This window comes from Mustela erminea, chromosome 17, assembly GCF_009829155.1.
Source record: "Mustela erminea isolate mMusErm1 chromosome 17, mMusErm1.Pri, whole genome shotgun sequence".
Taxonomy (NCBI): Eukaryota; Metazoa; Chordata; class Mammalia; order Carnivora; family Mustelidae; genus Mustela; species Mustela erminea.
The window spans coordinates 14,749,099-14,770,831 of NC_045630.1; the positions used below are offsets into that span (position 1 = coordinate 14,749,099).

The window sequence follows — 21,733 nt, forward strand, 5'->3', positions numbered from 1 at the left end:
GGGAATATGGTCCCATTCTGAGGAGTTAATAACTTCCTGCCCGGGAAGGAACCCACGTAAGTGAACAAACTTGAAAATCGTGCACAGCGTCCACCCAAACAAATGATACTTGGGAGATTGAACACGGGTTTCTGGATGAGGCTGTGAGCTATTTCATGGCCTCTGCTGACAGAAAGAGCTCCTAGTTAATAGTAGGTTTTGATTAAAAAAAAGAAGAAGATGCCACCTATCACCATAAAATGTATATAAAAATTTTAAGTGCCTCCTTGTCTTAAAAGTGTGAAATCTAAGAAACACGTGCAGTAGTCGAGAAACACGTGCAGCAGTCGAGACTGTTTCTTCCTTCTCAGGATGTCGCTAGCATTGCTTCCCAAGTACTCCGAATGCCATCATCCAAGTAAAAGGTGAGAAAGAAAAGGTTCATTCAATTTCCTTTATTACAGAAAGAACCGTTTGATGAGATATGACCCCTCTGCATATTTTAATGGAAAACTCTGACCCTGTACTAACTGTACTAACACCAGCCAGCACCAACTGTTTCATTCATGGAACTGCACACTTAGCAGAACTTGAGAAACACAGGAAATCCCTCACTTTACAGATGAGGGGAAAGTGCCACTTCAAGGATGGCAGGTGGTTTCTTTGAGGGAAGACAGCCCAGGAGCAGGAGAGGAGGCCAGATTGCAGGTTTCCTCTCTACCGGTGGCTTCCTGTCCCTTCTGCGACCAAGGACAAGCAAAACTCTCGCCCTCTCAACATCCTCCTCAACTCTGCTCCCATCGCCAATACCTTCTCAAATCTAAAATCTGTTGCTACATTTTGCTTGGGAGCATTTTAAAGGAAAGGACAGACCAACAAGTACAAGGTGGTTAATTCTTTACAAGATCCTGGCACATCGATTCTACCCACAATCTCCAACGGATGCTTCTCCACGGCTGGACACCACATTCAACCTCATTCAGCCTCAGGATCTGTGCTACCTTATTAGCATCACGGGGACCGACTGGGGTTATGAGCACCACGGATTCAAACCACAATTCTAAAGCTGCAAGGCAACCGGTAAACAATCCCCAACAGCTCCCCACTCCTCCCCCGGCACACCTACACACCCCTCCATCAACCTGCTCATCGACTTCGTCTGAAGCCCCGCGGTTAATCCACACCCTTACACGGAACTCAGGAAGAAATGCACCTACCTTGTGGCCTCTTGCTGCAGCCATGACACATTTGGCACATAGAACATGACTCCGAAGAAAAGCAGAGGCTCATTAGCAAATTTGTCCAGATGTTTCTTCAGAGGTTTCTCCAGCTCCACCCATCGTGCTTGCTGGCTCTTGCTGAGAAACCAAAGGCCAAAGTAGTGTGTCTAGATAAAAGAGTAAAACAGCATCAGTTTCGGCTTGTGGGGGGCAAGACTCCAGCACCTCGTGAAATATTTGGTCTCCCAGCTCACACATGAGGATCAAGCTTTGACTTTCTAACTTTGGGGCAAGCTCAAGAAAGCACTCGCACACGGTCTACGCTGAGTATCGTACCCATGGTTACCGCTGGACCACGTAGGTACCGGTGCTCCTGTGTTTGGTAAGGAGGTGGGGGCAGGGTGGGGGCAAATGTTGGCTTTTCTCCTAGGCTCCCAAGGCTGACTTTCCCATGCCTTCTGAGCGCCTCACTGTCTCACGTGGAACACGCTGGCAAAGGCAAACACATTTCTTGCACCTGCTACAAAGTAACTTATTACTCAACTCCTAAGACAAAACCTTCTGCCAGCTGAAGGCTTCCACACTGTAGGCTAGTTCCACACACCAGTTCCAGAGTATAACAGAAAACGGATTCACTCGTTTTGAGTTTTATGAAGTACTTTGAAAAACATCGGCCTCTCCCACTTCATTATACATGAACTGCAGCAAATCTCTCCCCAACATCAAGCTTTGAGAATAGAAGGATGTCTTCACAGCTGCCACAGGAGCCCCTGGTGGCTGTTCTTGGCAGATTATGGTGGGATTTGATAGATGAAAGTGAGATTTTCACCCTTAGACGTGAAGCCTCAACCAGTTTAGTTTTGAACAATGTGCTAAATGATTAAAACGGGTACTTTTATGCATCCAATCCTGTCTTTACATTAATTCATGCTAGGATTTCAGGATTAGCACAACAATCACCAAAAAATAGATCACTGCTTTTGAAATATTCTTTTATATTTCAATTACAGCTTAGAATGGTTTACAGCACACCTGGAAATCTGCCTTCAAAAGAATGTTTTCATTGCAATGTTTAATTTCCAAAGGCATTCTTGTGCCGATGTTCCCACCGCAGCTGGCAGTCTCCTCAACAAGACCACAGATCAATCCTTGCCACAACCCTACCAAAATCTGTAATAAAAGTTTTGACTCTGACTTCACTAGAAACCCAGACATGTCCTTGCTTAAAGGACCCACATACTCTACAGAATATTTGCAAATGCACGTGCCTTCAGAGGAGAACAAGGACTTCATCAGCTTAACTCCACGAGGTTCTAAAGGGCAAGTTCACAGGAGGAATCAATGCATTTCTGGAGCAACAGAATGCCAGCAAACAGAGCCAAGGTTTGATTTCCATCAGCTTGGACCAATTGCTTGATTGAATTCTGACCCTACCATTCACTTTCCAGCTTTAAGGGAGTCTGTTAGTTGTTCCAAAGTGATGGATGATGTAGAAGAAATGAAATGTGGCTGGACAGAAGGAAAACAGGCTGTGAAGTCCATTCCTCTCACGACGTTTGCACTCACTATCTTATAGTAACTCCATACAAGTTGCTGAGCCTCCAGAGTGTCAAAACTTTCTCATCTGTAAGGTGGGGATAATGCATACAGCCATCGCCCACAGGCTGTGAGGGGCATAAATGAGATCATGTCTTGAACTGTGCGCACAGCACACGTTAATAACTACTTCAGCAGTGGAGCTGAAGTGGAGCTTTCTGTCACTGCTACTGTTATCATCACCCTCTTCACAACCACCACCACCACCACCGCCATGACCACCACCATGACCACCATCATCAACACCATCACCACCATCAATACCACCACCATGACCACCACCATGACCACCATCATCAACACCATCACCACCATCAACACCACCATCATCACCACCACCACCACCACCACCACCATCATCACCACCACCACCATCACCACCACCACAACCATTACCACCATCACCCCATCATCACCACCATGGGTAAATGGAAGCAGGCAAGTCTCAAGAATCTTTTTCACCAGCACTCCTGGCATGTCTATGAACCACAGAATTAGAAAACAGAAGTTATCTGAAAATAAATGAGAAAAAGCAGGCAAAAGGAGAAGCTGGAAGGCCTATAAATAACATAAAAACCTGAAAGGTTTAAGAAAAAAATAAATCGCAAAATAGTGTCTCCCCTAAGATTTTATTTAGAGGCTTACGGGTGTTAGGGGACACTGGACTATCACCCTGATACTGTCCTAGGGGGTCTATGATATAGGCTTAAGCCAACCTGAAAATGAGGTAATCTGGGTACTTAATTTAATAAACTGTGTGGAAAGGGTCCAAGGCAATTCTGTCTTCTACTGAATTCCTGTATGGTGCACAGGGTATGCCACTGCCTTTCGGGTGGCTAGGAGTGAGTGCATAGAATAAATGAGGTAATATATGTAAACAGTTACATGCTATGTAATAGTTATTTTCATTGGAAAAGAGCCCTTTCATAAGCCTGGGTGGAGAAAGGGAAGACAAGCTTTGCAATTGCTTAACAAGTCAAACCATGATTTATTAACTTTCACTAATTGCAGTCCTGACATTTGGGGGCAAAATTTCACGATCCATACTTCATTCAAACGACAACATACACTCCAGTGAGTAACATTCAAAACAGAACAAGTCCACTGCATCCACATTCTACAATCAATTTTTCCCCCCTCCCAAAACAAAAAATTTTTAAATGTTTACTACTCCTGTGCTTTCAAGGCTAGTATTTTAAATTTCCCTTTCTCACTCCAACCCACCCAATCATTAAATCAGACCTGATCTTCCCCCAAAAGCACACTAAGAATGTTCCATGGCAGACACACGCACTTGCATGTACACAGACACAAGCGCTCACGTGTCTACGATGAAAAGGATGAGGTACAAGAGAAATCACAGTAACAGTCTTGAGCCACAATGAAGAGCACAGAGCTGTGAATCACAACATAAACCACTTCTACTGCAAAAACCTCATTCAAGGCATAAAGTGTTTTTGTTGCTGCAATGTGGTATTTTGCAGAGGACACAGAATATCTGAGTGACCCACTCTGCATTTGTCCAATGAGATACTACATAACTACTCAAGAAATGGGGTGTCCGGCACAAGGGCAAATTGAGAGAGGCAGGTAACCTGGAAGATACCAGAATAACCTAATTTTAGAGATGCTGAATTCTGTTATCTCGCTGGAAAGGAAATCCACTGACCAGATCCCCACCAGGTAACTTCCTCCATTGCCACCGTATCACCTCCGCCGTTTTCCCTCTAGTTATATCCTCCCCTGGAGTAGGCAATAGAGAAAAAAGATCCGGTCTCAAAGTTCTCCCCACACGGGTTTATGCCGCCATGTCTATACAGTGGCTCCCAGGAAAAGGCACAAGAAACAAACATCTCCCTGAAACTAGCAAGGTACAGTGATCAACCTCCTGTGTATTAGCCAAGGGACCATTAATCCCATCAGGATGCCCAGCTGGGACCACACCATGCTGGCTCATAACTGACTTGCCAACTTAAAACTCCCGCTGAATCCTGAAAGCTGAGTTCCCCTGCTAACCACTGCCACATAGTTCAGGGGACCGTGGTAGGGTGATGCCAAATAGAAACCACCTCCTCCCTGACCCAGAGGATCCCATTCCACCGCCCGAGTAAGTCCCCCAGGTGCTTTTATTTCTCTCTGAAGGTGCAAACCTAAGCCAGGTCCAGCCAATCCTAATGATCTTCTGGGTGAGCTATAAATCCCATTTAATTTCTCTGGTTTTCCTTGGAAAACAGGTCTGGTGCTTTGGGTTCTGCAATGAACTCACTGCAATGAGGGAAAAAGACAGAAGAGCCAGTTCCCAGAGCAAGGACTTAAAAGGCCTACTAGGAAACAGTGTGTGAGGAAAGACACACATGGACATGACATTTTCATACGAGTGGTTTCCCGGTCTGTTTGGATGGGAGTTTTTCACTTTAATGGAGGAAGCAGAAATGTATGCATGCAATCAAAATATGCTAGTTTTGAGGGGCAGACTGGTGTGTGAGCATTTTAGGGCCAAAGGAACATCCCTCTTCAGTTCCAAGAAAAAGATTCTAGTGAAGGAAGGCCTTTAAAGACAGTTTGGGCTTTGTCGTTTGTTCATTTACCTGGAGAGATGGTGGTATCCCCCACGTGAGCTATTATTAATAGGGAAAGATTCTTTGAGGATTTTGTTTTTCCAGTTTTGTGACCAATGGTACGGCTTTGATGCTATTTGCAAGGGTTACAGATGCAGCCTTGGCAATTACCAGGGATTAAACCCATGATCTTATCTCAAGCATTTTGAAGAGTTAATCATCCAGAAGCAAGAGTTTAAAATATCTTGCATTACGTTGCCTGTCATAGCCAGCACTTTGGTTGTAAATTGAGAAAGAGTTGGTATGCCTCCACATAAAATAGATGGGAATTACACACCAGCATTAAAACTTTCACTGAGGCATGGAAAGTGCTTCAAAAGATGACTAGAAGCACAAGAAACAGCACCTGATGCCATTTCATTCCAAAGGCTTTGGAAAATAAACCGTTGGATAGGACTTGGAGGACGGCGGCGAACAGCCTGTGTGCCTCCACCTCTACCCTGGGCAGGTCTGGGATTTCTGTAACTGACGCGTCTGTAATTAATAACAGCCCCATCTTCCTCTGCCTCGCCCATCTTTCCTGAAAGTATGGGAAAAGAGACTGTAGAGTAACATGGGCCCAAGAAGCAAACCTCACAGCCAAGGGGTGGAAAAATCACTCTTGGGAGGCTGGACGGCTCACTCAAAATATCCAGAAAGATGAAGACTTGTAAGTTAAGATGGGAAAGTATTTCACCTGCCATCTTCCTCTGCCTAGAAAACAGACACTGCTGCCAGTTTGCCTCCCAGAACTGACAGTATGCGAACAAGATCTCACATTATAATCTTCACAAAGACAAAATGCAATACACAATTCAAAGACCAGAGATCTCCCCGAGGTCTACTCTTCAGTGGACTCCTGATCGGTGTGATTTCAGTCCTGTGCAAACACAAACATACACGGATATGGTGAGGCTCCGGCTCTCAGATGCAGCCAGCTCCGCTATTACCAGGCCAGGAAATGAGGTGTTCCACTGAACTAAATACTCGCATCATGGCACGTTATGTTACCAATGCCCACAAAATTCGCGTAAAATTAAACCCCAGAAATGTCCTTAACGTAAGTTAGCTTAAGCTGGTTAAGATTCAGTATCTTTACAAATTCTAGCCATTAGTGAAAACAGCAAAATGTGGGACGTTTCTACTGTAGTCCATAGCTTGGGACAAATCACCTTTTAGTTAAAAATGAAAACAAATTTGCAAAAGATAAAGGGGATAAGTCTGAGAACCATCATCCACCCTAGGATATTATTAGGGCCTTTTTTTTTTTTTTTTTTAAAGTCTCTTTTAGAAACCAGGGCTCTTAGTCTAGCCATAGCAGAGGGCCAAGAGTTATTGGATTCGCCATTCCCAAGAGCAAATTTCCTGATAAAGCAATGGTTCTGTCTTGAATAGAGTTTAAATACTTTGTGAAAGTATTTATTCCTCCTCCATTTACTATTCTGTGGTTAAAAGCAGAGTCAGGAGGGGCGCCTGGGTGGCTCAGTGGGTTAAGCCTCTGCCTTTGGCTCAGGTCATGATCTCAGGGTCCTGGGATTGAGCCCCATGTCAGGCTCTCTGCTCAGCAGGGAGCCTACCGCACCCCCACCCCCGCTGTCCCTGCTGTCCCCTCCTGCCTCTGCCTGCTTGTGATCTGTCAAATAAATAAATAAAATCTTAAAAAAAAAAAAGCACAGTCAGGAATATCCCTAAAGGAAATAATTCCAGCATATTTTTACATTTTATTGGAATTCTTAACATTCTAATATGGTTCTTAATATTCCTTATTCTTATTAACGTGGCCTCCTTGCCTTTCTTAGAAGAGTACTGTTTAATATAATGTAATGAAATATAATGTAAATATAATGTAATGCCCCTATTTGGGCATTAAATATAATGTAATGCCCCTATTTGATTTTAAATTTTCTAATAGCTACATTAAAAAAGTACAGAGAAGTGAAATTAATTTTAATAAATTTTATTTAAAATCATATAGTCAAAATAGTATGCTCTCAACATGTAACCAATATGAAAGGGATTAAAGAGCTATTTTAACTTTTATCGTACTAGATTTTCGCAATCTGATGTGTATATTACAGTAACTGCACATCTCAGTTCAACCTAGTCACACTTCAAGTGGTCGGGAGCCACATGTGGCCAGTGGCTACCATCTTGGACAATTCAATCTTAATCACTGTTCAAGAAATTGAAAGACACTGGCTCAGTGTATGATCGCAGTTTCTAACAATTCAAGCCATCTAAAAGTGAAACTAGCAGACTTAAAAAAGGGTAAGAGCCCAGTCTTTGGAGGTGTTGTGGCAGAGTCTGGAGAGCCCACGTGGTGTCTCACAGAGGAGACACATTGAGAGCTTCCCCTGTGCCAAGCTCTATAATACTGTGGCAACACTACAAAAACTCCTTTAATCCTCCCCAAAACTCATGGAGGTTACTACCCTCACCATCTCTATAACAGAGGAGGAGACAGAGGCCCAGAGCCACCAAGCAACTATCCAAGATTACCAAGGTAATGAGTGCAGAGGCAAGGGCTCAGACTCAGGTCTGCGGTCACATTCACAGCCATCGACCCCGCTGCTTCTCCATGCACTGATTTTCTAAATATGAGAGTCAGACATAAGACACATTGTTTTAGCTATTTCTCTCTTAACCTAGGTCAGTGATTTTCAGCTTGTACGGGAAGGTGTACAGGGTTGCAGGTGTCCATCCCCTCTGCCAAAGAACAGCTCCATCTGATACACTGAATTCCACCTATGATCTCATTTGAGGATAGGAAAAGGGTGACGTCCATAAATCCAAACATGTTTTAACCATATTATCAGAATTCTAATTTTCTGGGTCTCTTTTCCTTAATAGGTTAAGTTCCTTAAGCAGGTTAAGTGTCTGCCTTCAGCTCAGGTCATGATCCCAGGATCCTGGGATCAAGTCCCACATTGGGCTCCCTGATCAGTGGGGAGCCTGCTTCTCCCTCTCCCTCTGACTGCCTTTCCCCGGGGTTGTGCTCTCTCTCTCTCTCTCAAATAAATAAACAAAATCTTTAAAATCTTAAAAAAAAAAAAGAGTTCCTAGCCAGAAATTCATACCTAATTTTTTTCCCTGAACTTAAAACAATTTTTAAAAAATGTTTTTTTCTAAGGAGTCCATTTTATTTCTTCTTTGCAGGGCTCTTGTTCAGTCTACCCAGCCAGCTCTCTGTCTCTCCTGTCACCCCATCCTCATTCTTTTTCTGCTATTTGGTATTTTTCCTAAAATGCAAGGTGTTCATGCCACGCTCTGCCCTGAAACCCTCAGATGGCTTCACATCTCACCGCAGCGCTTTATTCTCCGAACGGTTCAAAGAGGATTTAACAGGAGGCTAAGATAATGGTGAAACACTGAGTTCAATACCTTTTTAAAAAAAAAAACAGCATGTATGAGGGTGTTTCCCAAAGCATTTCGCTGCGGCTCCTTTTCTGCGGCTACACAGGCAGCCTGGGAACCCGAGCGGCAGAGTCTGCCCACCCGGGCTTGAGGCAGCCCCGCACGGCCAGCGGGTCACCCTGTGCTGCGGTGTCGCCGTCTGTCCCACAGAGACAGCCACGGGAGCCACCTCATGGAGTTCAGAGAGATCAGTGAATGGATATGGGGAGGGTGCTCAGCCCAGGAGGCGGCGTGTTAAAAGGTGGCGGTTATTTTAATTATTTTGGGGACACATTTCAGAAACAGAATCCAGCTGAAACTCCCCAGCCACACACATCAAACCACTCTAAAGCAGATTCCCGCCTGCTTTCCTACACTCCTACCCTCCCTGCCGGGACCCCTCCACACACACGTGCACGCACACACGCGCACACACACAGACACGAATCAGTGCAAAATGAACTCTGCCCGTCCCTGAAAATCCATGTGCTTTCCTGTTTCTGTACCTCAGCACGGGCTGTTCCCTTTGCTTTGTCCCTTGTTTGTCCTCATCTCTAAACTCCAGGGCTGCTGGGAGCAGGAACCCTCTCCCATGCCGCTTCCCTCGGGCCTGGCCTGGGTCCTCTCGATGCCATCTGAAACGGCAGCACACTGGTCCCCTCAAGACCAGGCGTGGCTCTCGACAAGTCTGCCACATGGATCCGTGTCCTTATACACTCGTTGAAACCCACCGAATGAACAACACCAAGAGTGAACCCCAACGTAAACTACGGAGCCGGATGCTACTGATGTGTTAACGTGGGTTCATCTGATCGTAACATATGGTCTACTCCAGTGTGGGGGAGGGTGTGGGACTGGGGGGGGGTGGGCAGGAGATGTGTAGGACTCTGTTTTCCTACTCTATTTTGCTATAAAGCCAAAACAGCTTTAAGAAATCAAATGCATTTTGGGCGCCTGGGTGGCTCAGGGGGTTAAACCTCTGCCTTCAGCTTGGGTCATGATCTCAGGGTTCTGGAATCGAGCCCTACATTGGGCTCTCTGCTCAGTGGGGAGCCTGCTTCCTCCTCTCTCTGCCTGACTCTCTGTCTATTTGTGATCTCTCTCTCTCTCTCTAATAAATAAAATCTTTTTAAAAAATTGATTTTTGGGGTGCCTGGGTGGCTCAGTTTGTTGAGCAACTGCCTTCGGCTCAGGTCATGATCCCGGACTTCCAGGATCGAGTCCCGTATCGGGCTCCCAGCTCCTTGGGGAGTCTGCTTCTCCCTCTGACCTTCTCCTCTCTAATGCTCTCTCTCACTCATTTAAAAAAAAAAAAAAATCGATTTTTTAAAATGATAAAACAAAGTGACAAAACAAATGATAATTAGTGTGGATCAAAAGTTAAACAAAAATTAATTCTCCTTTCTTAATATAAAGCTAATCTATATATTGGTTTTTTAAAGTATTTTATTTATTTGACAGAAAGGCAGGGAGAGAGGGAACACAAGCAGGGGGAGTGGGAGAGGGAGAAGCAGACTCCCCGCTGAGCAGGGAGCCCAAAGTGGGACTCGATGCCAGGATCCCGGGATCATGACCTGAGCCAAAGGCAGATGCTTCATGACTAAGCCACCCAGGCACCCCAATATAAAGTCTAGGATACATCTAGACTCCAGGGCACTTCTAATGGTAAAGCCAAATAGCCACCGTAATCTGGTTTCCAAGCCTTAATAAAGACTAAACATTTTGCTATATTTTAGACAGATTTTCACTTTCTCCTCTCCATCAGCTCTATTTGGAAAACAACCTGAATACAAAGAAAGTCAAGTGAGCAGAGCAGACCCTGTGTTCATTCCCTCCTCCTCCTGCTTCTGGGAGAACACATTCCTCCCCAGCATGTATATGTGTGTGTGTGTGTGTGTGCATGTGCGTGTGTGTGTGTGTGTGTGTGTGTGTAGATGAAGAACACAGTCGTGGATTGCTTGATCTCACTCTTCTGTTTGAGAGTAGCTGTAAGTATTGTCTCACAAAAGGCCAGACCTTCGATGTCATCTGTCACAGAACAAAAGCACACAATTAAAAAAAGAAAGTGATCTGCTCTAATGCGGATGCACCCACTTAGAGCGTGTCAGGATGAAGCCCGTGTTAACTGTCGGCCTCACCGGAGCATCAGAAGATCAATCACACTGCAGCCCACACCTGACAGGAGAACCTGGACTTCACCGCTTTGTCCTTTGTGACAACACAGTTGTGGGTTAATCCGGGTTTCACCTTTGCCCTCTTGCTGAACGAAACAAAAGTCTACTCAGAGTAATTACTACCCTACACGTCTCCAGACACCCTCCCCTGGCACCTCAGACTCTAACTCCACCTGGTAACTCACGGAGATGCCTTCTTAGCCCCCAAGAACGGCATGTCCTTCTGAATCCTTGCATCCTCAAAACCCAACTCCCCATGCACTGGATGGCCTTGCTTGCTTTTCCACCTGCTGAAGTTCTAGCGTCCTTCAAGTCCCCATTCAGAGAGTAAAGGCTCTGTTTGTCTTTCACCAAACATCCTCTCCCCCTCCCAGGGCCGCCACGGTCAGTGGGCACCGGCTGTGTACTGCACAACACGAAGGGGAGCTATTGCCTTTCAGGCCTGCCCCTGCACTGCCTTTTAGCATGGATCGCATCCCATCTTCACTTCACTTAAATGCTGGATTCCCCTATTCCCCTGTGCATAGCTTGAAGACAGAATTATACCCTATTTATCTTCATTCATCAAGGCCTAACACAGTACTTGGCACACTGTGGTTGCTCAAGATTTTCTTCAACCAAAAATTTTTAAGACACTAAAATTGGGACAATTATAAATTATTAGATGCAGCACTATGCATTTCCCATACTGAATCTCTTTTAATATTTACAACAGCCCCCATAAGATACATAAGGCGAGCATCATCATCCTGCTTTTATAAGTGAGAAAACGGAGGCCCAGAGAGGGCAGTAACTTTTGCAAGCGCACCTAACTCCTAAGTCACAGAACTGTAATTTGAACCCAAGTTCAAGACGGGAAAGACTGAGCTTACAGCTGCTCAAGTGCATGCTGTAGTGTCTCTCAGTGCACATGATGAATGGCTACCCTAATGTGAGTTACTGAGAATACTCAAAAGTGGAATGATCTATAACTAAACTTTTCACAAGAAATTTAAACTAGTCTTCTCACCAACTGGTCTCCAGACTTGAGATTTCTCCTTTACGCCATGCATATATTTAAATATGTACACCCAAATGTGCTACCAAAAAGCAAAAAGGAACCAGCGATCAACCAGCAAGGTCACAACACTTCCCGTGTTTTTCCGCCGGGTCGGCCACCAAGCTGCACGTATCTGTGGGACGGGGGAGTCTCTGTCACAGGAAAATACACTTCAAAGGAAGCCCCGATCACAGAAACCAAAGCAGACACACCAAGACTGGCAGGAGACAGAAGTGCTCAAGTGACACAGTGCCCTGGAGGACGGCAGTCGGCCTGCGGAGGACACCAAGGGGAGAGAAGACCTTCCCGAACCCCAATTCCTGTATGGATGTGGCGAGAAGGTGGACCCCAAGAGGTGTGCGGAACGACGTCAAACCCCATCACTTCCAGCAGACCCTCCCCCCGCGTACCACCACCCTGATGTGGCGGGCGATGAGGGCACAGGGCCTAGGACAACCACAGAGCTTCTCCTGGTCCTCAGATCTCAAGGGCTTTCAGTCCCTTCCGCGCTGGTAACCACCGTATCACGTCACCTTACCTGCCCCCACCGGCCCCCGGCTCTCAGGGACACCCGCTGGGGAGGGGTGGGGAGGTTCTCACTGAAGCCTCTTCTCCCGAATGTCCCTAAGGCTAGGACAAGCGGGGCGTGCTGCCATAAAGGACCTACACTCCGAGGAGTCTTGATCTGAAGAGTGATAACGTGACCGCTTCACGGTCAACCCCGGTTTTGCACAAAGCCCGAAGGAGTCTCACCGATGGCGCCAAGAAAAGGCAGGTCAGGAGCATCTTGAAAAAAATGCCCACCTACAAGCTCCCACAAAAAGCCTCCCTGGTCAGGCTCCTTTTAAATGCTTTTCCAGTTTTGCCCCATCTTTGAAGAGGAAAATAGAGAAACAAACAAAAACTACAAGCAGTCGCATCTGTCCCCTCCGTGGGCGTTTCTCCCAGACGTGCAGCTGGAAAGCCAGAACGCCAGCTACCCACTCGAGGGTTTGAAGGAGAGACAATAACTTGAGACGCTCCCCCAAAAAACCTCCTCACAGTGGGAACAAAAGGGAAGCCGCCACCCCCTGCAAGCTCTGGGCGGGGTCCTCGCTTGTCACAGCAGGCCACGGGGTAGGCCTCCTGATGCACAGAAGCTGTGAGACCGAGCCCAAGCCACAGACAGCAGGATCCTTCTGCACCCGGGGCTGGGGCTGGAAAGTAGGGCAGGTGCCAAGGGCAGGGGGCCGATCCCCTCAGTGAGATCTGGTTCAGAACCCCCCCTCCCTCCCGCACACACGCTCTTACCTCCCGCAACTCCAGCCTCTGGGCCACCGCCTCCAGGCACTCCTGTCCGGTGCTCTCGACCGACAGCGTGCACTCGATCACATTGCTGTCCAGAAGGCGGATCCGTGTGACAAAGCAGTTCTTGCTCAGGACGTTGTAGCGCCGTGTCCGGCGGAGCTTCAGGCCGAAAGGCATGGCGATGTGGCCCCCGGACACCGCCTTCCTCTCCTGGCGCCCACGTCCCTGGGACGGCCTTAGCAGCTTCGTGACTGGTCGATGACACTATGGTACGTGCTCCTCCAGACGCCGAGAAAGGTATCCATGCCCAGCACGGCCCTCCGGAGGATGGCTGCAAACGGAGAAGCAGCAAGGTCATTGGCTGCGAGGGAAGCTAGAGGACAGCCCTGGACAGGGCAACAGGAGAATCAGGAACCAGCAAGCTTTGCAGCGCCCAGTGTCCTGGTGGAGCCCGTGCTCTTTACCTTATCTTATTTTTGGGTGGGGATCTAACAAAATCCACTCAAAGGCTGCGGACACCGAGGGTCAGAGAGATGAAAAGAACTCAGCCAAGGATGCAGAGGCTGAATGGCAAAGACAGAATTCGCACCAATGTCTGTGCAACTTACACTCACATGCCTTTTTTACGGCACCATCCCGGCCACTCAGGAAAGCGGTAGGAGTGGAATCTGAGCGCTGTTTAACTTCTAAATAGATTATCCCATTCTGATCTCACTAACAACCCGGTGCTGTAGATTTTATGATCCCCCTTTCACAGAAGAAAGAAGTGAGGTTCGAGGATTTCGGTGACTCGCTGATCCTGAACTTGGGGTCTTATCTTGTTCCTCCTCCCTCTTTGGAACACTGCCTCCTTTTCATTAACAGGTGTCCTTATTTTTATTTTAATACTTATTCTGTTATTGTCTTTACCTTCTAATTTACTTTATAAACTTAGAATGGAGGATAGAAAACATTTTTAAAAGTTTCAAATACATGAATCCTTTTGTGTATCTAGGATCACGATTCTTGATGTTTTTCTTCACCAGACAGTTCCGTGGGTGGAACCCCTGGACCTTCATTTTGTTCTCTAACAAAACGCTTGATGCAGAAGCCTGGTCACCTAGTTTACTAATAATGAGATGTACTGACAGCCTGATGTCCCACCAAAGTTGACTGACAACACAATTGCCATGGAGAACACGAGAATAAAACAATAACAACAAAAATGGATTTACCGGTCCACCCGGAGCCAGCTACGCTCCACTATCTTCCAAAGAAGTCAGGAATGTCCAGAGCGTCTTTCTGTTCCACTCTCCCTTCTCCGTTGAGCTCAAAAGACCGTCTCTTGCTCATGTGATTGCTCTGTTAACTTGTTCCCTAACTCAAGCAGATTCAGCTCAGCCTGTCTTCACCCTCTTTGTCCACAGAATTACCTCTGAGCCTCTGGACACTTAGATGGGCAAATAAGGATAACTACCTAGAGAAATTCCTGAATTAATAAATAAAGTGGCTTTAATATTTAGAAACCACTCCCTGCCAGTACCCGAGGCCTTACCAAGGTTGTCAGGGCACAACCCTACAACACTGCAAAACACACTCCCCAGACTCCCTCGGCCAGTCTTTGATGCCTGCCCTCCGGCACATTCCTTAGCATGACAGGTATGTTTTATGATGGCTTAAAATACACATGCTAGAGACTGGGGCTTGGTAAAATCTATTAACGTTTCTAAATCACTTTGGGTTGGCAGACTGTCATGTTTACCTCTAAGGCAGCCAACCTGAATATCTGAGAGTTGCAGGAAAGACGAAAAGCAAAAAAGAGAGAGCCCGAATTCAAATACAGAGCCCTTGAGAGTTGATGACTCACACATTCATTGCCTCAACGTTGAAGCAAAGACCCCGAGATTTAACTCGTATATTAACCAGGGAGCCTCAAAGAAAAATACTTGCTCTGTGGGCACAGGCCACATTTCTAGTCCTGGGCCAGGTGCTTTATATTTGGGTGTGTCTCACCTTAAACACCTATGAAAGAATGTGGCCGGCTGGGTACACATTGATCCCAGCCACTATTAAAAACAATCCCTGCTGTATATTCTACAGGACGCCATCCATAATGCACAGTTAGTGAAATAAAAAGTAAACGTGCACAAAATAAAGATGATTCCAATTTTTATAATAAGTGAGAACATGCAAAGTAATGGGAAAGAATGTAAGCTCACTAAAAGGATGAACCAGGACTAGCTAGCAGAGGTGATATTAAACAGAACCCTCTATACTGTATACATTTCTAAACAGTTGTAACATTTTGCAACTGCCTTATATTATTTTTGCGAATAAAGATCAGCATATTTTAAATATGTTAGCTACTAAAAATGGTAGGTCAGAAGCAACACCTGACAACCTGGCAATATATCTCCTAGAAAGTACCTGTTGTAAAGATTTTTAAAAACGATCTTCATCTTCAATTTGTAAGAAACTTGCCAGGTAAGGTATCAAGAAAAAAGTTATAAGAAAACTTGTTTGAAAAGTCAGTATCGTGAAACAAAAATACTGAATGGAGGTGGGGGGAACCCTTGGGTAAAAGGGATTTAGGACTTCTAAAAACAAAACGCAATGTGTGAACTTTAATCAAACCCAGGTTTAAAAAAATAGCTATAAAAGACATGATGCAATTAGGGAAATCTGAAATAGGAATAGAAATTAGATGACATTAATATATTACGGATCATTTTCTTCCATTTTTGATAGCAGAATTGTGCTCACCTAACAGAATGATTCAGGAGATGCCAAAGGATACATCTGGGGTAAAAATGTCATAGTATCTGCAATTGACTCACCAATGGCTTTAAAAAAAAAAAAAAAACCCAATACATATATATACAAATTCAGAGTTGAACAAATATGACAAAACATTAAGAGTTGCTGAATCGAGATGGTGGGTGTACAGGTAGGTATTCACTGCACTGTTCTTTCGGCTTTTCTGCATACCTAAAAATGTTCATAGTCAAAAGATTTTAAAAAAAAAGGCAACCCTAGATGCCAGTACTAAGCATAGTCCTTACCGCTCCATTGAAATGCAGCTGCCTCTTTCAATAGATTTCTCTGATCCCTCCCATCAAAGTATTTTTTCTTTGTCTGAACTCCCACATCATTTCTGCGTATTTTAACATACCAATCAAACCTGTGTTAACAGTGTGGAGATTCCCTAAGAAATTAAAAATAGAGCTACCCTATGACCCTGCAATTGCACTACTGGGTATTTACCCCAAAGATAAAGATGTAGAGAAAAGAAGGGCCATCTGTACCCCAATGTTCATTTCAGCAATGGCCATAGTTGCCAAACTGTGGGAAGAACCAAGATGCTCTTCAGCAGATGAATGGATAAGGAAGATATGGTCCATATATACAATGGAATATTATGCCTCCATCAGAAAGGATGAATCCCCAACTTTTGTATCAACATGGATGGGACTGGAGGAGGTTATGCTGAGTGAAATAAGTCAAGCAGAGAGAGTCAATTATCATATGGTTTCACTTACTTGTGGAGCACAAGGAACAACACGGAGGACATTGGGAGATGGAAAGAAGTGAGTTGGGGGAAATCGGAGGGGGAGACAAACCATGAGAGACTGTGGACTCTGAGAAACAAACTGAGGGTTTTGGAGGGGAGGGGGTTGGGGGGGATGGGTGAGACTGGTGGTGGGCATTAAGAAGGGCACGTATTGCATGAAGCACTTGGTGTGGTGCATAACAATGAATTTTGGAACACCGAAAAAAAAAATTAAATTAAATTTAAAAAAAAAAAAGTGTTAGCATGTTTGACTCTAAACTCCTACAGAGCCAGAGACATGTTTTCTCCACGTTTCACACCCACATCTTTCACCTAAATAAAAAGTTCGTGGTATTTACACCCAGGACTTGTCTCGTCGTAGAGCTGTAACCCTGGGAAGGGCTTCCAGGAGCTCAGTTAAGACACCCCTCACCTCTAGGATGGGCTCCACCCAAATGATTTCAAGTAAACAATCTATGGGACCCTCCTCTGTAAGGATAGGGTTCAAAGAAGATGACCTCTTCGCCCCTTTCAGTTTTACTATCTTAACAGTCTATGAATTATCCGCCATGTTTAGAGCTCAAGGAATCCAAGCACACGTATCACGACCCCATCTTGCAACCATTTATACAGGCACAGAGTTCTTCATCACATGTAACCCAGAACCTTCTGTATTTTAAGCCTAATTCCTCTGCCTTGTCCTTGAGAGCCAGAGGGAGCAAGGATTAAGATACACCACCAGACTGTAGATGGGATGTGAAATCTGTAACAAGCAAGTCCTCCTGGTTAAACAGTCTCGCTCTTGGCACTTGAATGACTTTGCCCATGTGGTTCTCTGGGGCATCCTCATATTTACTGTCGCACACAACATTATAAAACCTGGAACTAAGGTGCCATATTCTCCTAAAAAGGTCACATGTTTATGATGCTTTCGATTTTTCTGATGGAACTGGGTTTTCAAAAGAGATCAAATTAGGGGTCATCATTCTACTTTACTGTAAGACTTGTTTCTTCTTCTTCTTCTTTTAATGGAAAGCTTCCTTACAAATAAAGTCACTTGAAAGATAGAGTTTTCTCTACCTACTCTTTAAGAACATACCCAGGAAATAATACCAACCTGCAAAGGTTGCTGAGACCCATTCATGGAGTTTAATGGAAGGAACTTTTTTTTGTTGCTGTTGTTAATACAGATAGTTAAACTAACAGTGCTGACTTGTGATTTTTTTTTTTCCCTAAGACCAAAGGAACATATTCTAACTTCAAAACATTATCTGCTGGTCCTCTTTTTCTAAGATGTACCTTAGTGAGAAACGTTAACATTGGTTAAGAGTTAGACCCAATTCAATCAGAGTCACTGGGAGTAAGAAGCAAATGTGGGGCGCCTGAGCGGCGCAGTCACTAAGCGGCTGCCTTCAGCTCAGGTCATGATCACAGGGTCCTGGGATCGAGTCCTGCACTGGGCTGCCAGCGCCGTGGGAAGCCTGTTTCTCCCTCTCCCTTTCCATTTAATGTAGTTGGTAAGGTACTCGAACCCTTCATTTTTTATGTTCCCTCACTTGCTACGTCTCTGTCAAATAATAAATAAAATCTTAAAAAAAAAATTAAAAAAAGAAGAAGCAAATGTGAAAAAACAAAAAATCACAGGGAAAGTGCCACCAACTGTCTGGCCTCTCTGGCTCCCGGGGTTTATGTGTCCGTGAAGCAGCTGGCGAGTGCACACTGAAGGCTGCCGGGAGGAAGGGTACCTGCGTGACAGAAGGCGAGAAGGACCGTGAAGCAGGGAGGCCCTCTCCGAGGACCAAAGTTTGCACAGGAAACAAACGGAACACGTGCAAACCTTCCTGAAAGAACCTGCCTGGGCGAATGCCAAGTGCCTTCACCTCTCCCAGCCTCAGTTTACTCATCTGTGAAGTCATTCCCCACCCCCCACCGGTTTGTGAGAAGTCAATGAGAAAACGCTTCTGTGGGTGCACACGCCTCTCCTTCCCGGTCCCCCCACGTGCAGGGAGCCAGGCTGGCTCCCAGGCTAGCAGAGCAGCTGTGAAAAGAAGGGCTCGAGTACCCTACCACCTACATTAAATTAAGGTAAAAGGAAAAAAAAAAAAAGGCAAAGCAAACAACACGGGAGTTGAACACAAAGGCAGGACAAGTCCACGGGGAACCTGACCAAGTGAAATACCTGAGCCCTATGTTCTCACATCACTCCACATTGCAACCCCCCGAACGTGGACACCTGGAGCAGAACGGCGCCAATCGGTAGAAGAAACACTCTGGTACGGAACCCATCCCAAGCAGGTAAGGAGGCTGCAGCCTTCTTCCTATCTTCATCAAGAACATGTGTCTAGTGTCCTGTGTTAAGCTAACCATCCAGTTTTTTTTGTTTTTTTTCTGGCGGAAACTGATTCCAAATTGCTGTCGGTCTTACACCCCATATGGCCGCGTCTCTATGGCTGATGGTGAATCACAGTGTCCCTTACCAGACAGAGGTGTCTGGATGGGACTCAGCTCCCCAAAGAGAATTCCGAAGGGAAGGATCTGCATCAGACTCAGATTTGTAGTCTCCTTTGGACATGGCAGAAAGCTAAATAAGTATTTGTCATGAGGATGAAAGAAAGAATGACTTCTGAAAGAGTTGAGTTTTTGAGGCCAAGCTAGGGCAAAGGCCTCTGGGTGACCTCAAGGGACACCTGAGGAATTTGGAGCCTGAGATAGGTCTGACTTTTGGGGCCTGAGGAGAGGCTAAACCGTGGAGAAGCGGGATGAGAAGCTACTCAGCTCACTGGTGTTCTTTGAGGGGGGGCGGGCGGAGATTTGAACACAGATTTCCAAAAGAACATTCCCACCACCACCCAAGTTCGCCTTTTCCAGCCCTTGATGTGTCTCAAGTTGGGGGTGGTCTCAGAGACCTGAGAGATGCCCCATCCCATGGAAGTTCATTGCAAAAACTATAATGGAATGACTGATGTGACAGAGGATTCAACGTGTCCATGACTGCCGAGAGCAATTTGTAGGGATATCTGCTCGGTAAACATTCCACTTTAAAGGCCTTCTATAGAATAGGCTACAGTAGGAGAAAACACACAGGAAAACTTCAAAGTCACTTCCAAAACCCATTCCTGACCAATCAGCTTCCTAAAAGATCGAATACGTGTTTCCATCTTTTCACTATCAGCTGTGGATTTATCTCCTCCTTTCTTTTTTCCCCCTAAACGTATCAACAAAATACCTGCCAACTTGAAAACAGAAAGTAAAGCCAGCTTTTCATAATACGGAAGAAGTCCGTTGGCTGATCTAACAAATTTTAGATATGATGGGTAAGAAGTGGAGAGACCTTTTAGAACATCAACCAATACAGCTTAATGTCCTTTCCTGAACTACCGGCACAATCTTCGGGGGAAAGGCAGAAATTAAAATCCAAATCTTAAACAAAGTCACCCTTTTATTTCCCATCCTATATAATGTATACTTGCCCTGCTTTTTTCCTAGGGGTGAGTCCTGAAATCGCGAACAGAAGCTAACTGCTGTTCGGCTGTGTGCTGTATTTACTAACAGTCTCTGGAATTCTTCCAGCATCCCACATTATTACAACTCCCAAGCACACCTCACAGAACTATGTAACCCTGGTCTGGGTGTGAGAAGGGAAAAAATGACGCCATGAGTCCATCCTGTGTATAAACCTGCATGAGGCACGGCTCAGTTTTGAAAAGTACTGTGTCATTTTTGTAAGGAGAGTTTTCAAAAAGGGTAGGAGTGCACGGGGCAAAAAAGGACTATGGGAGATGCCTTCTCTGAACCCCCCTCGAAGAAGGGCAGAGAGGAATGTAGTTCTGTTCAGTGAAAAATCACAGTCAGTTTCTTCTATAAATTTTAGTGCAACAGAACACCCAAAGTACAGCCATATTTCGAATTCTTTGAAGCCATTTTACTTAACCGTGGTGCAAGGTTTAAAGCACAAGCCCCTGTGAGTTGGAAATAGCTAGAACAACAAAAGCAGACTGGTCCCATTTTTAAATTCCTTCCTCCCCTCCATCTAACTCACCGGCAGACATCCAGGGGCGGACGGAGAAAAATTTGTCCAAATCTGGAGCTGTATCTGAGGTTAGAACAAAGATTCCTGCTCTAGGGCCCACGTTCAGTGGTACCTGACCTCCACGAAAGGGGGCTCAACTACATGTAGGCAGGCCCCTGGTAGTGGCTCCGGGAAACGGAGCCAGAACATCCTCGAAGCCATCACACATCACAGAGTCCTTCATTCCAACAACAGACTCTTTGCATAAGAAACAAACAAACCAACAAACCTGCCCTCATAGTTCGTTTACTCTAACTTTAGATACCCTGACATACCTTGCTTCTTAGCCCTTAGCAGATTTGAGAGAGATAAAGAAAAGTATGTTGGCAGGGAACAAAATGACAATGAGAGAGGTAAACTATAAAAATAAGCATTCCACAGCATGGGAGGCCGTGCTGAATGCACTCCGTGGTAAACAGGCTCGACTAACATCCAGCATACTTTGGTTAAGAAGGCAGTAAGCAAACACACCTGTAAACCCCATGCATGGGGGGTTAAAAATAACCACCACAACAACAAAAATATGGTTCTTGAGTGGGAAAGCTTCTGGAATCACTTTCCCCCTAAGCAGTGGTTCTCTATGATTATTCCTGCTCTAACACACGAAGCAAACCAGTTCTATTTTCAACTGTACGTGGAAGGGGGTGGGGAGGGAGCAAAGCCTGGGGAGACAAGGAGTTTGAAAAAGCCCCCAAGTCACCATTGAAAAAAACAATCATCTCCCCATTTCCTGCTTTGAGGATCACTGCCCTTAAGTCTCTAGAGAGACAGGATCTTCCCACAGGAAGGATCTCAAAACATAAAAGTTTTCATTTTTTACTTTATTGAAACTTTTAAGGCATTCAAAGCA

The 21,733-nt window shown here is 45.3% G+C and overlaps 1 protein-coding gene across 3 annotated transcripts in view; it reads right to left on the bottom strand.

Moving 5' to 3' along the window:
• PTPN14 (protein tyrosine phosphatase non-receptor type 14) overlaps window positions 1-21,733 on the bottom strand; it is a 170,624-nt gene that overhangs the window by 89,430 nt on the left and 59,461 nt on the right. For 2 of the 3 annotated variants that reach the window (XM_032318479.1, XM_032318480.1), the window contains exons 2-3: window positions 13,289-13,616; window positions 1,197-1,366 (exon numbers count right to left, since the gene is read on the bottom strand). In XM_032318479.1, the coding sequence (XP_032174370.1) occupies window positions 1,197-1,366; window positions 13,289-13,462 (344 nt within the window). In that variant the 5' untranslated portion in view covers window positions 13,463-13,616. Of the gene's footprint in view, window positions 1-1,196; window positions 1,367-13,288; window positions 13,617-14,499; window positions 15,061-21,733 lie in introns of those variants that run through there. The other variant, XM_032318481.1, reaches the window with a different exon arrangement.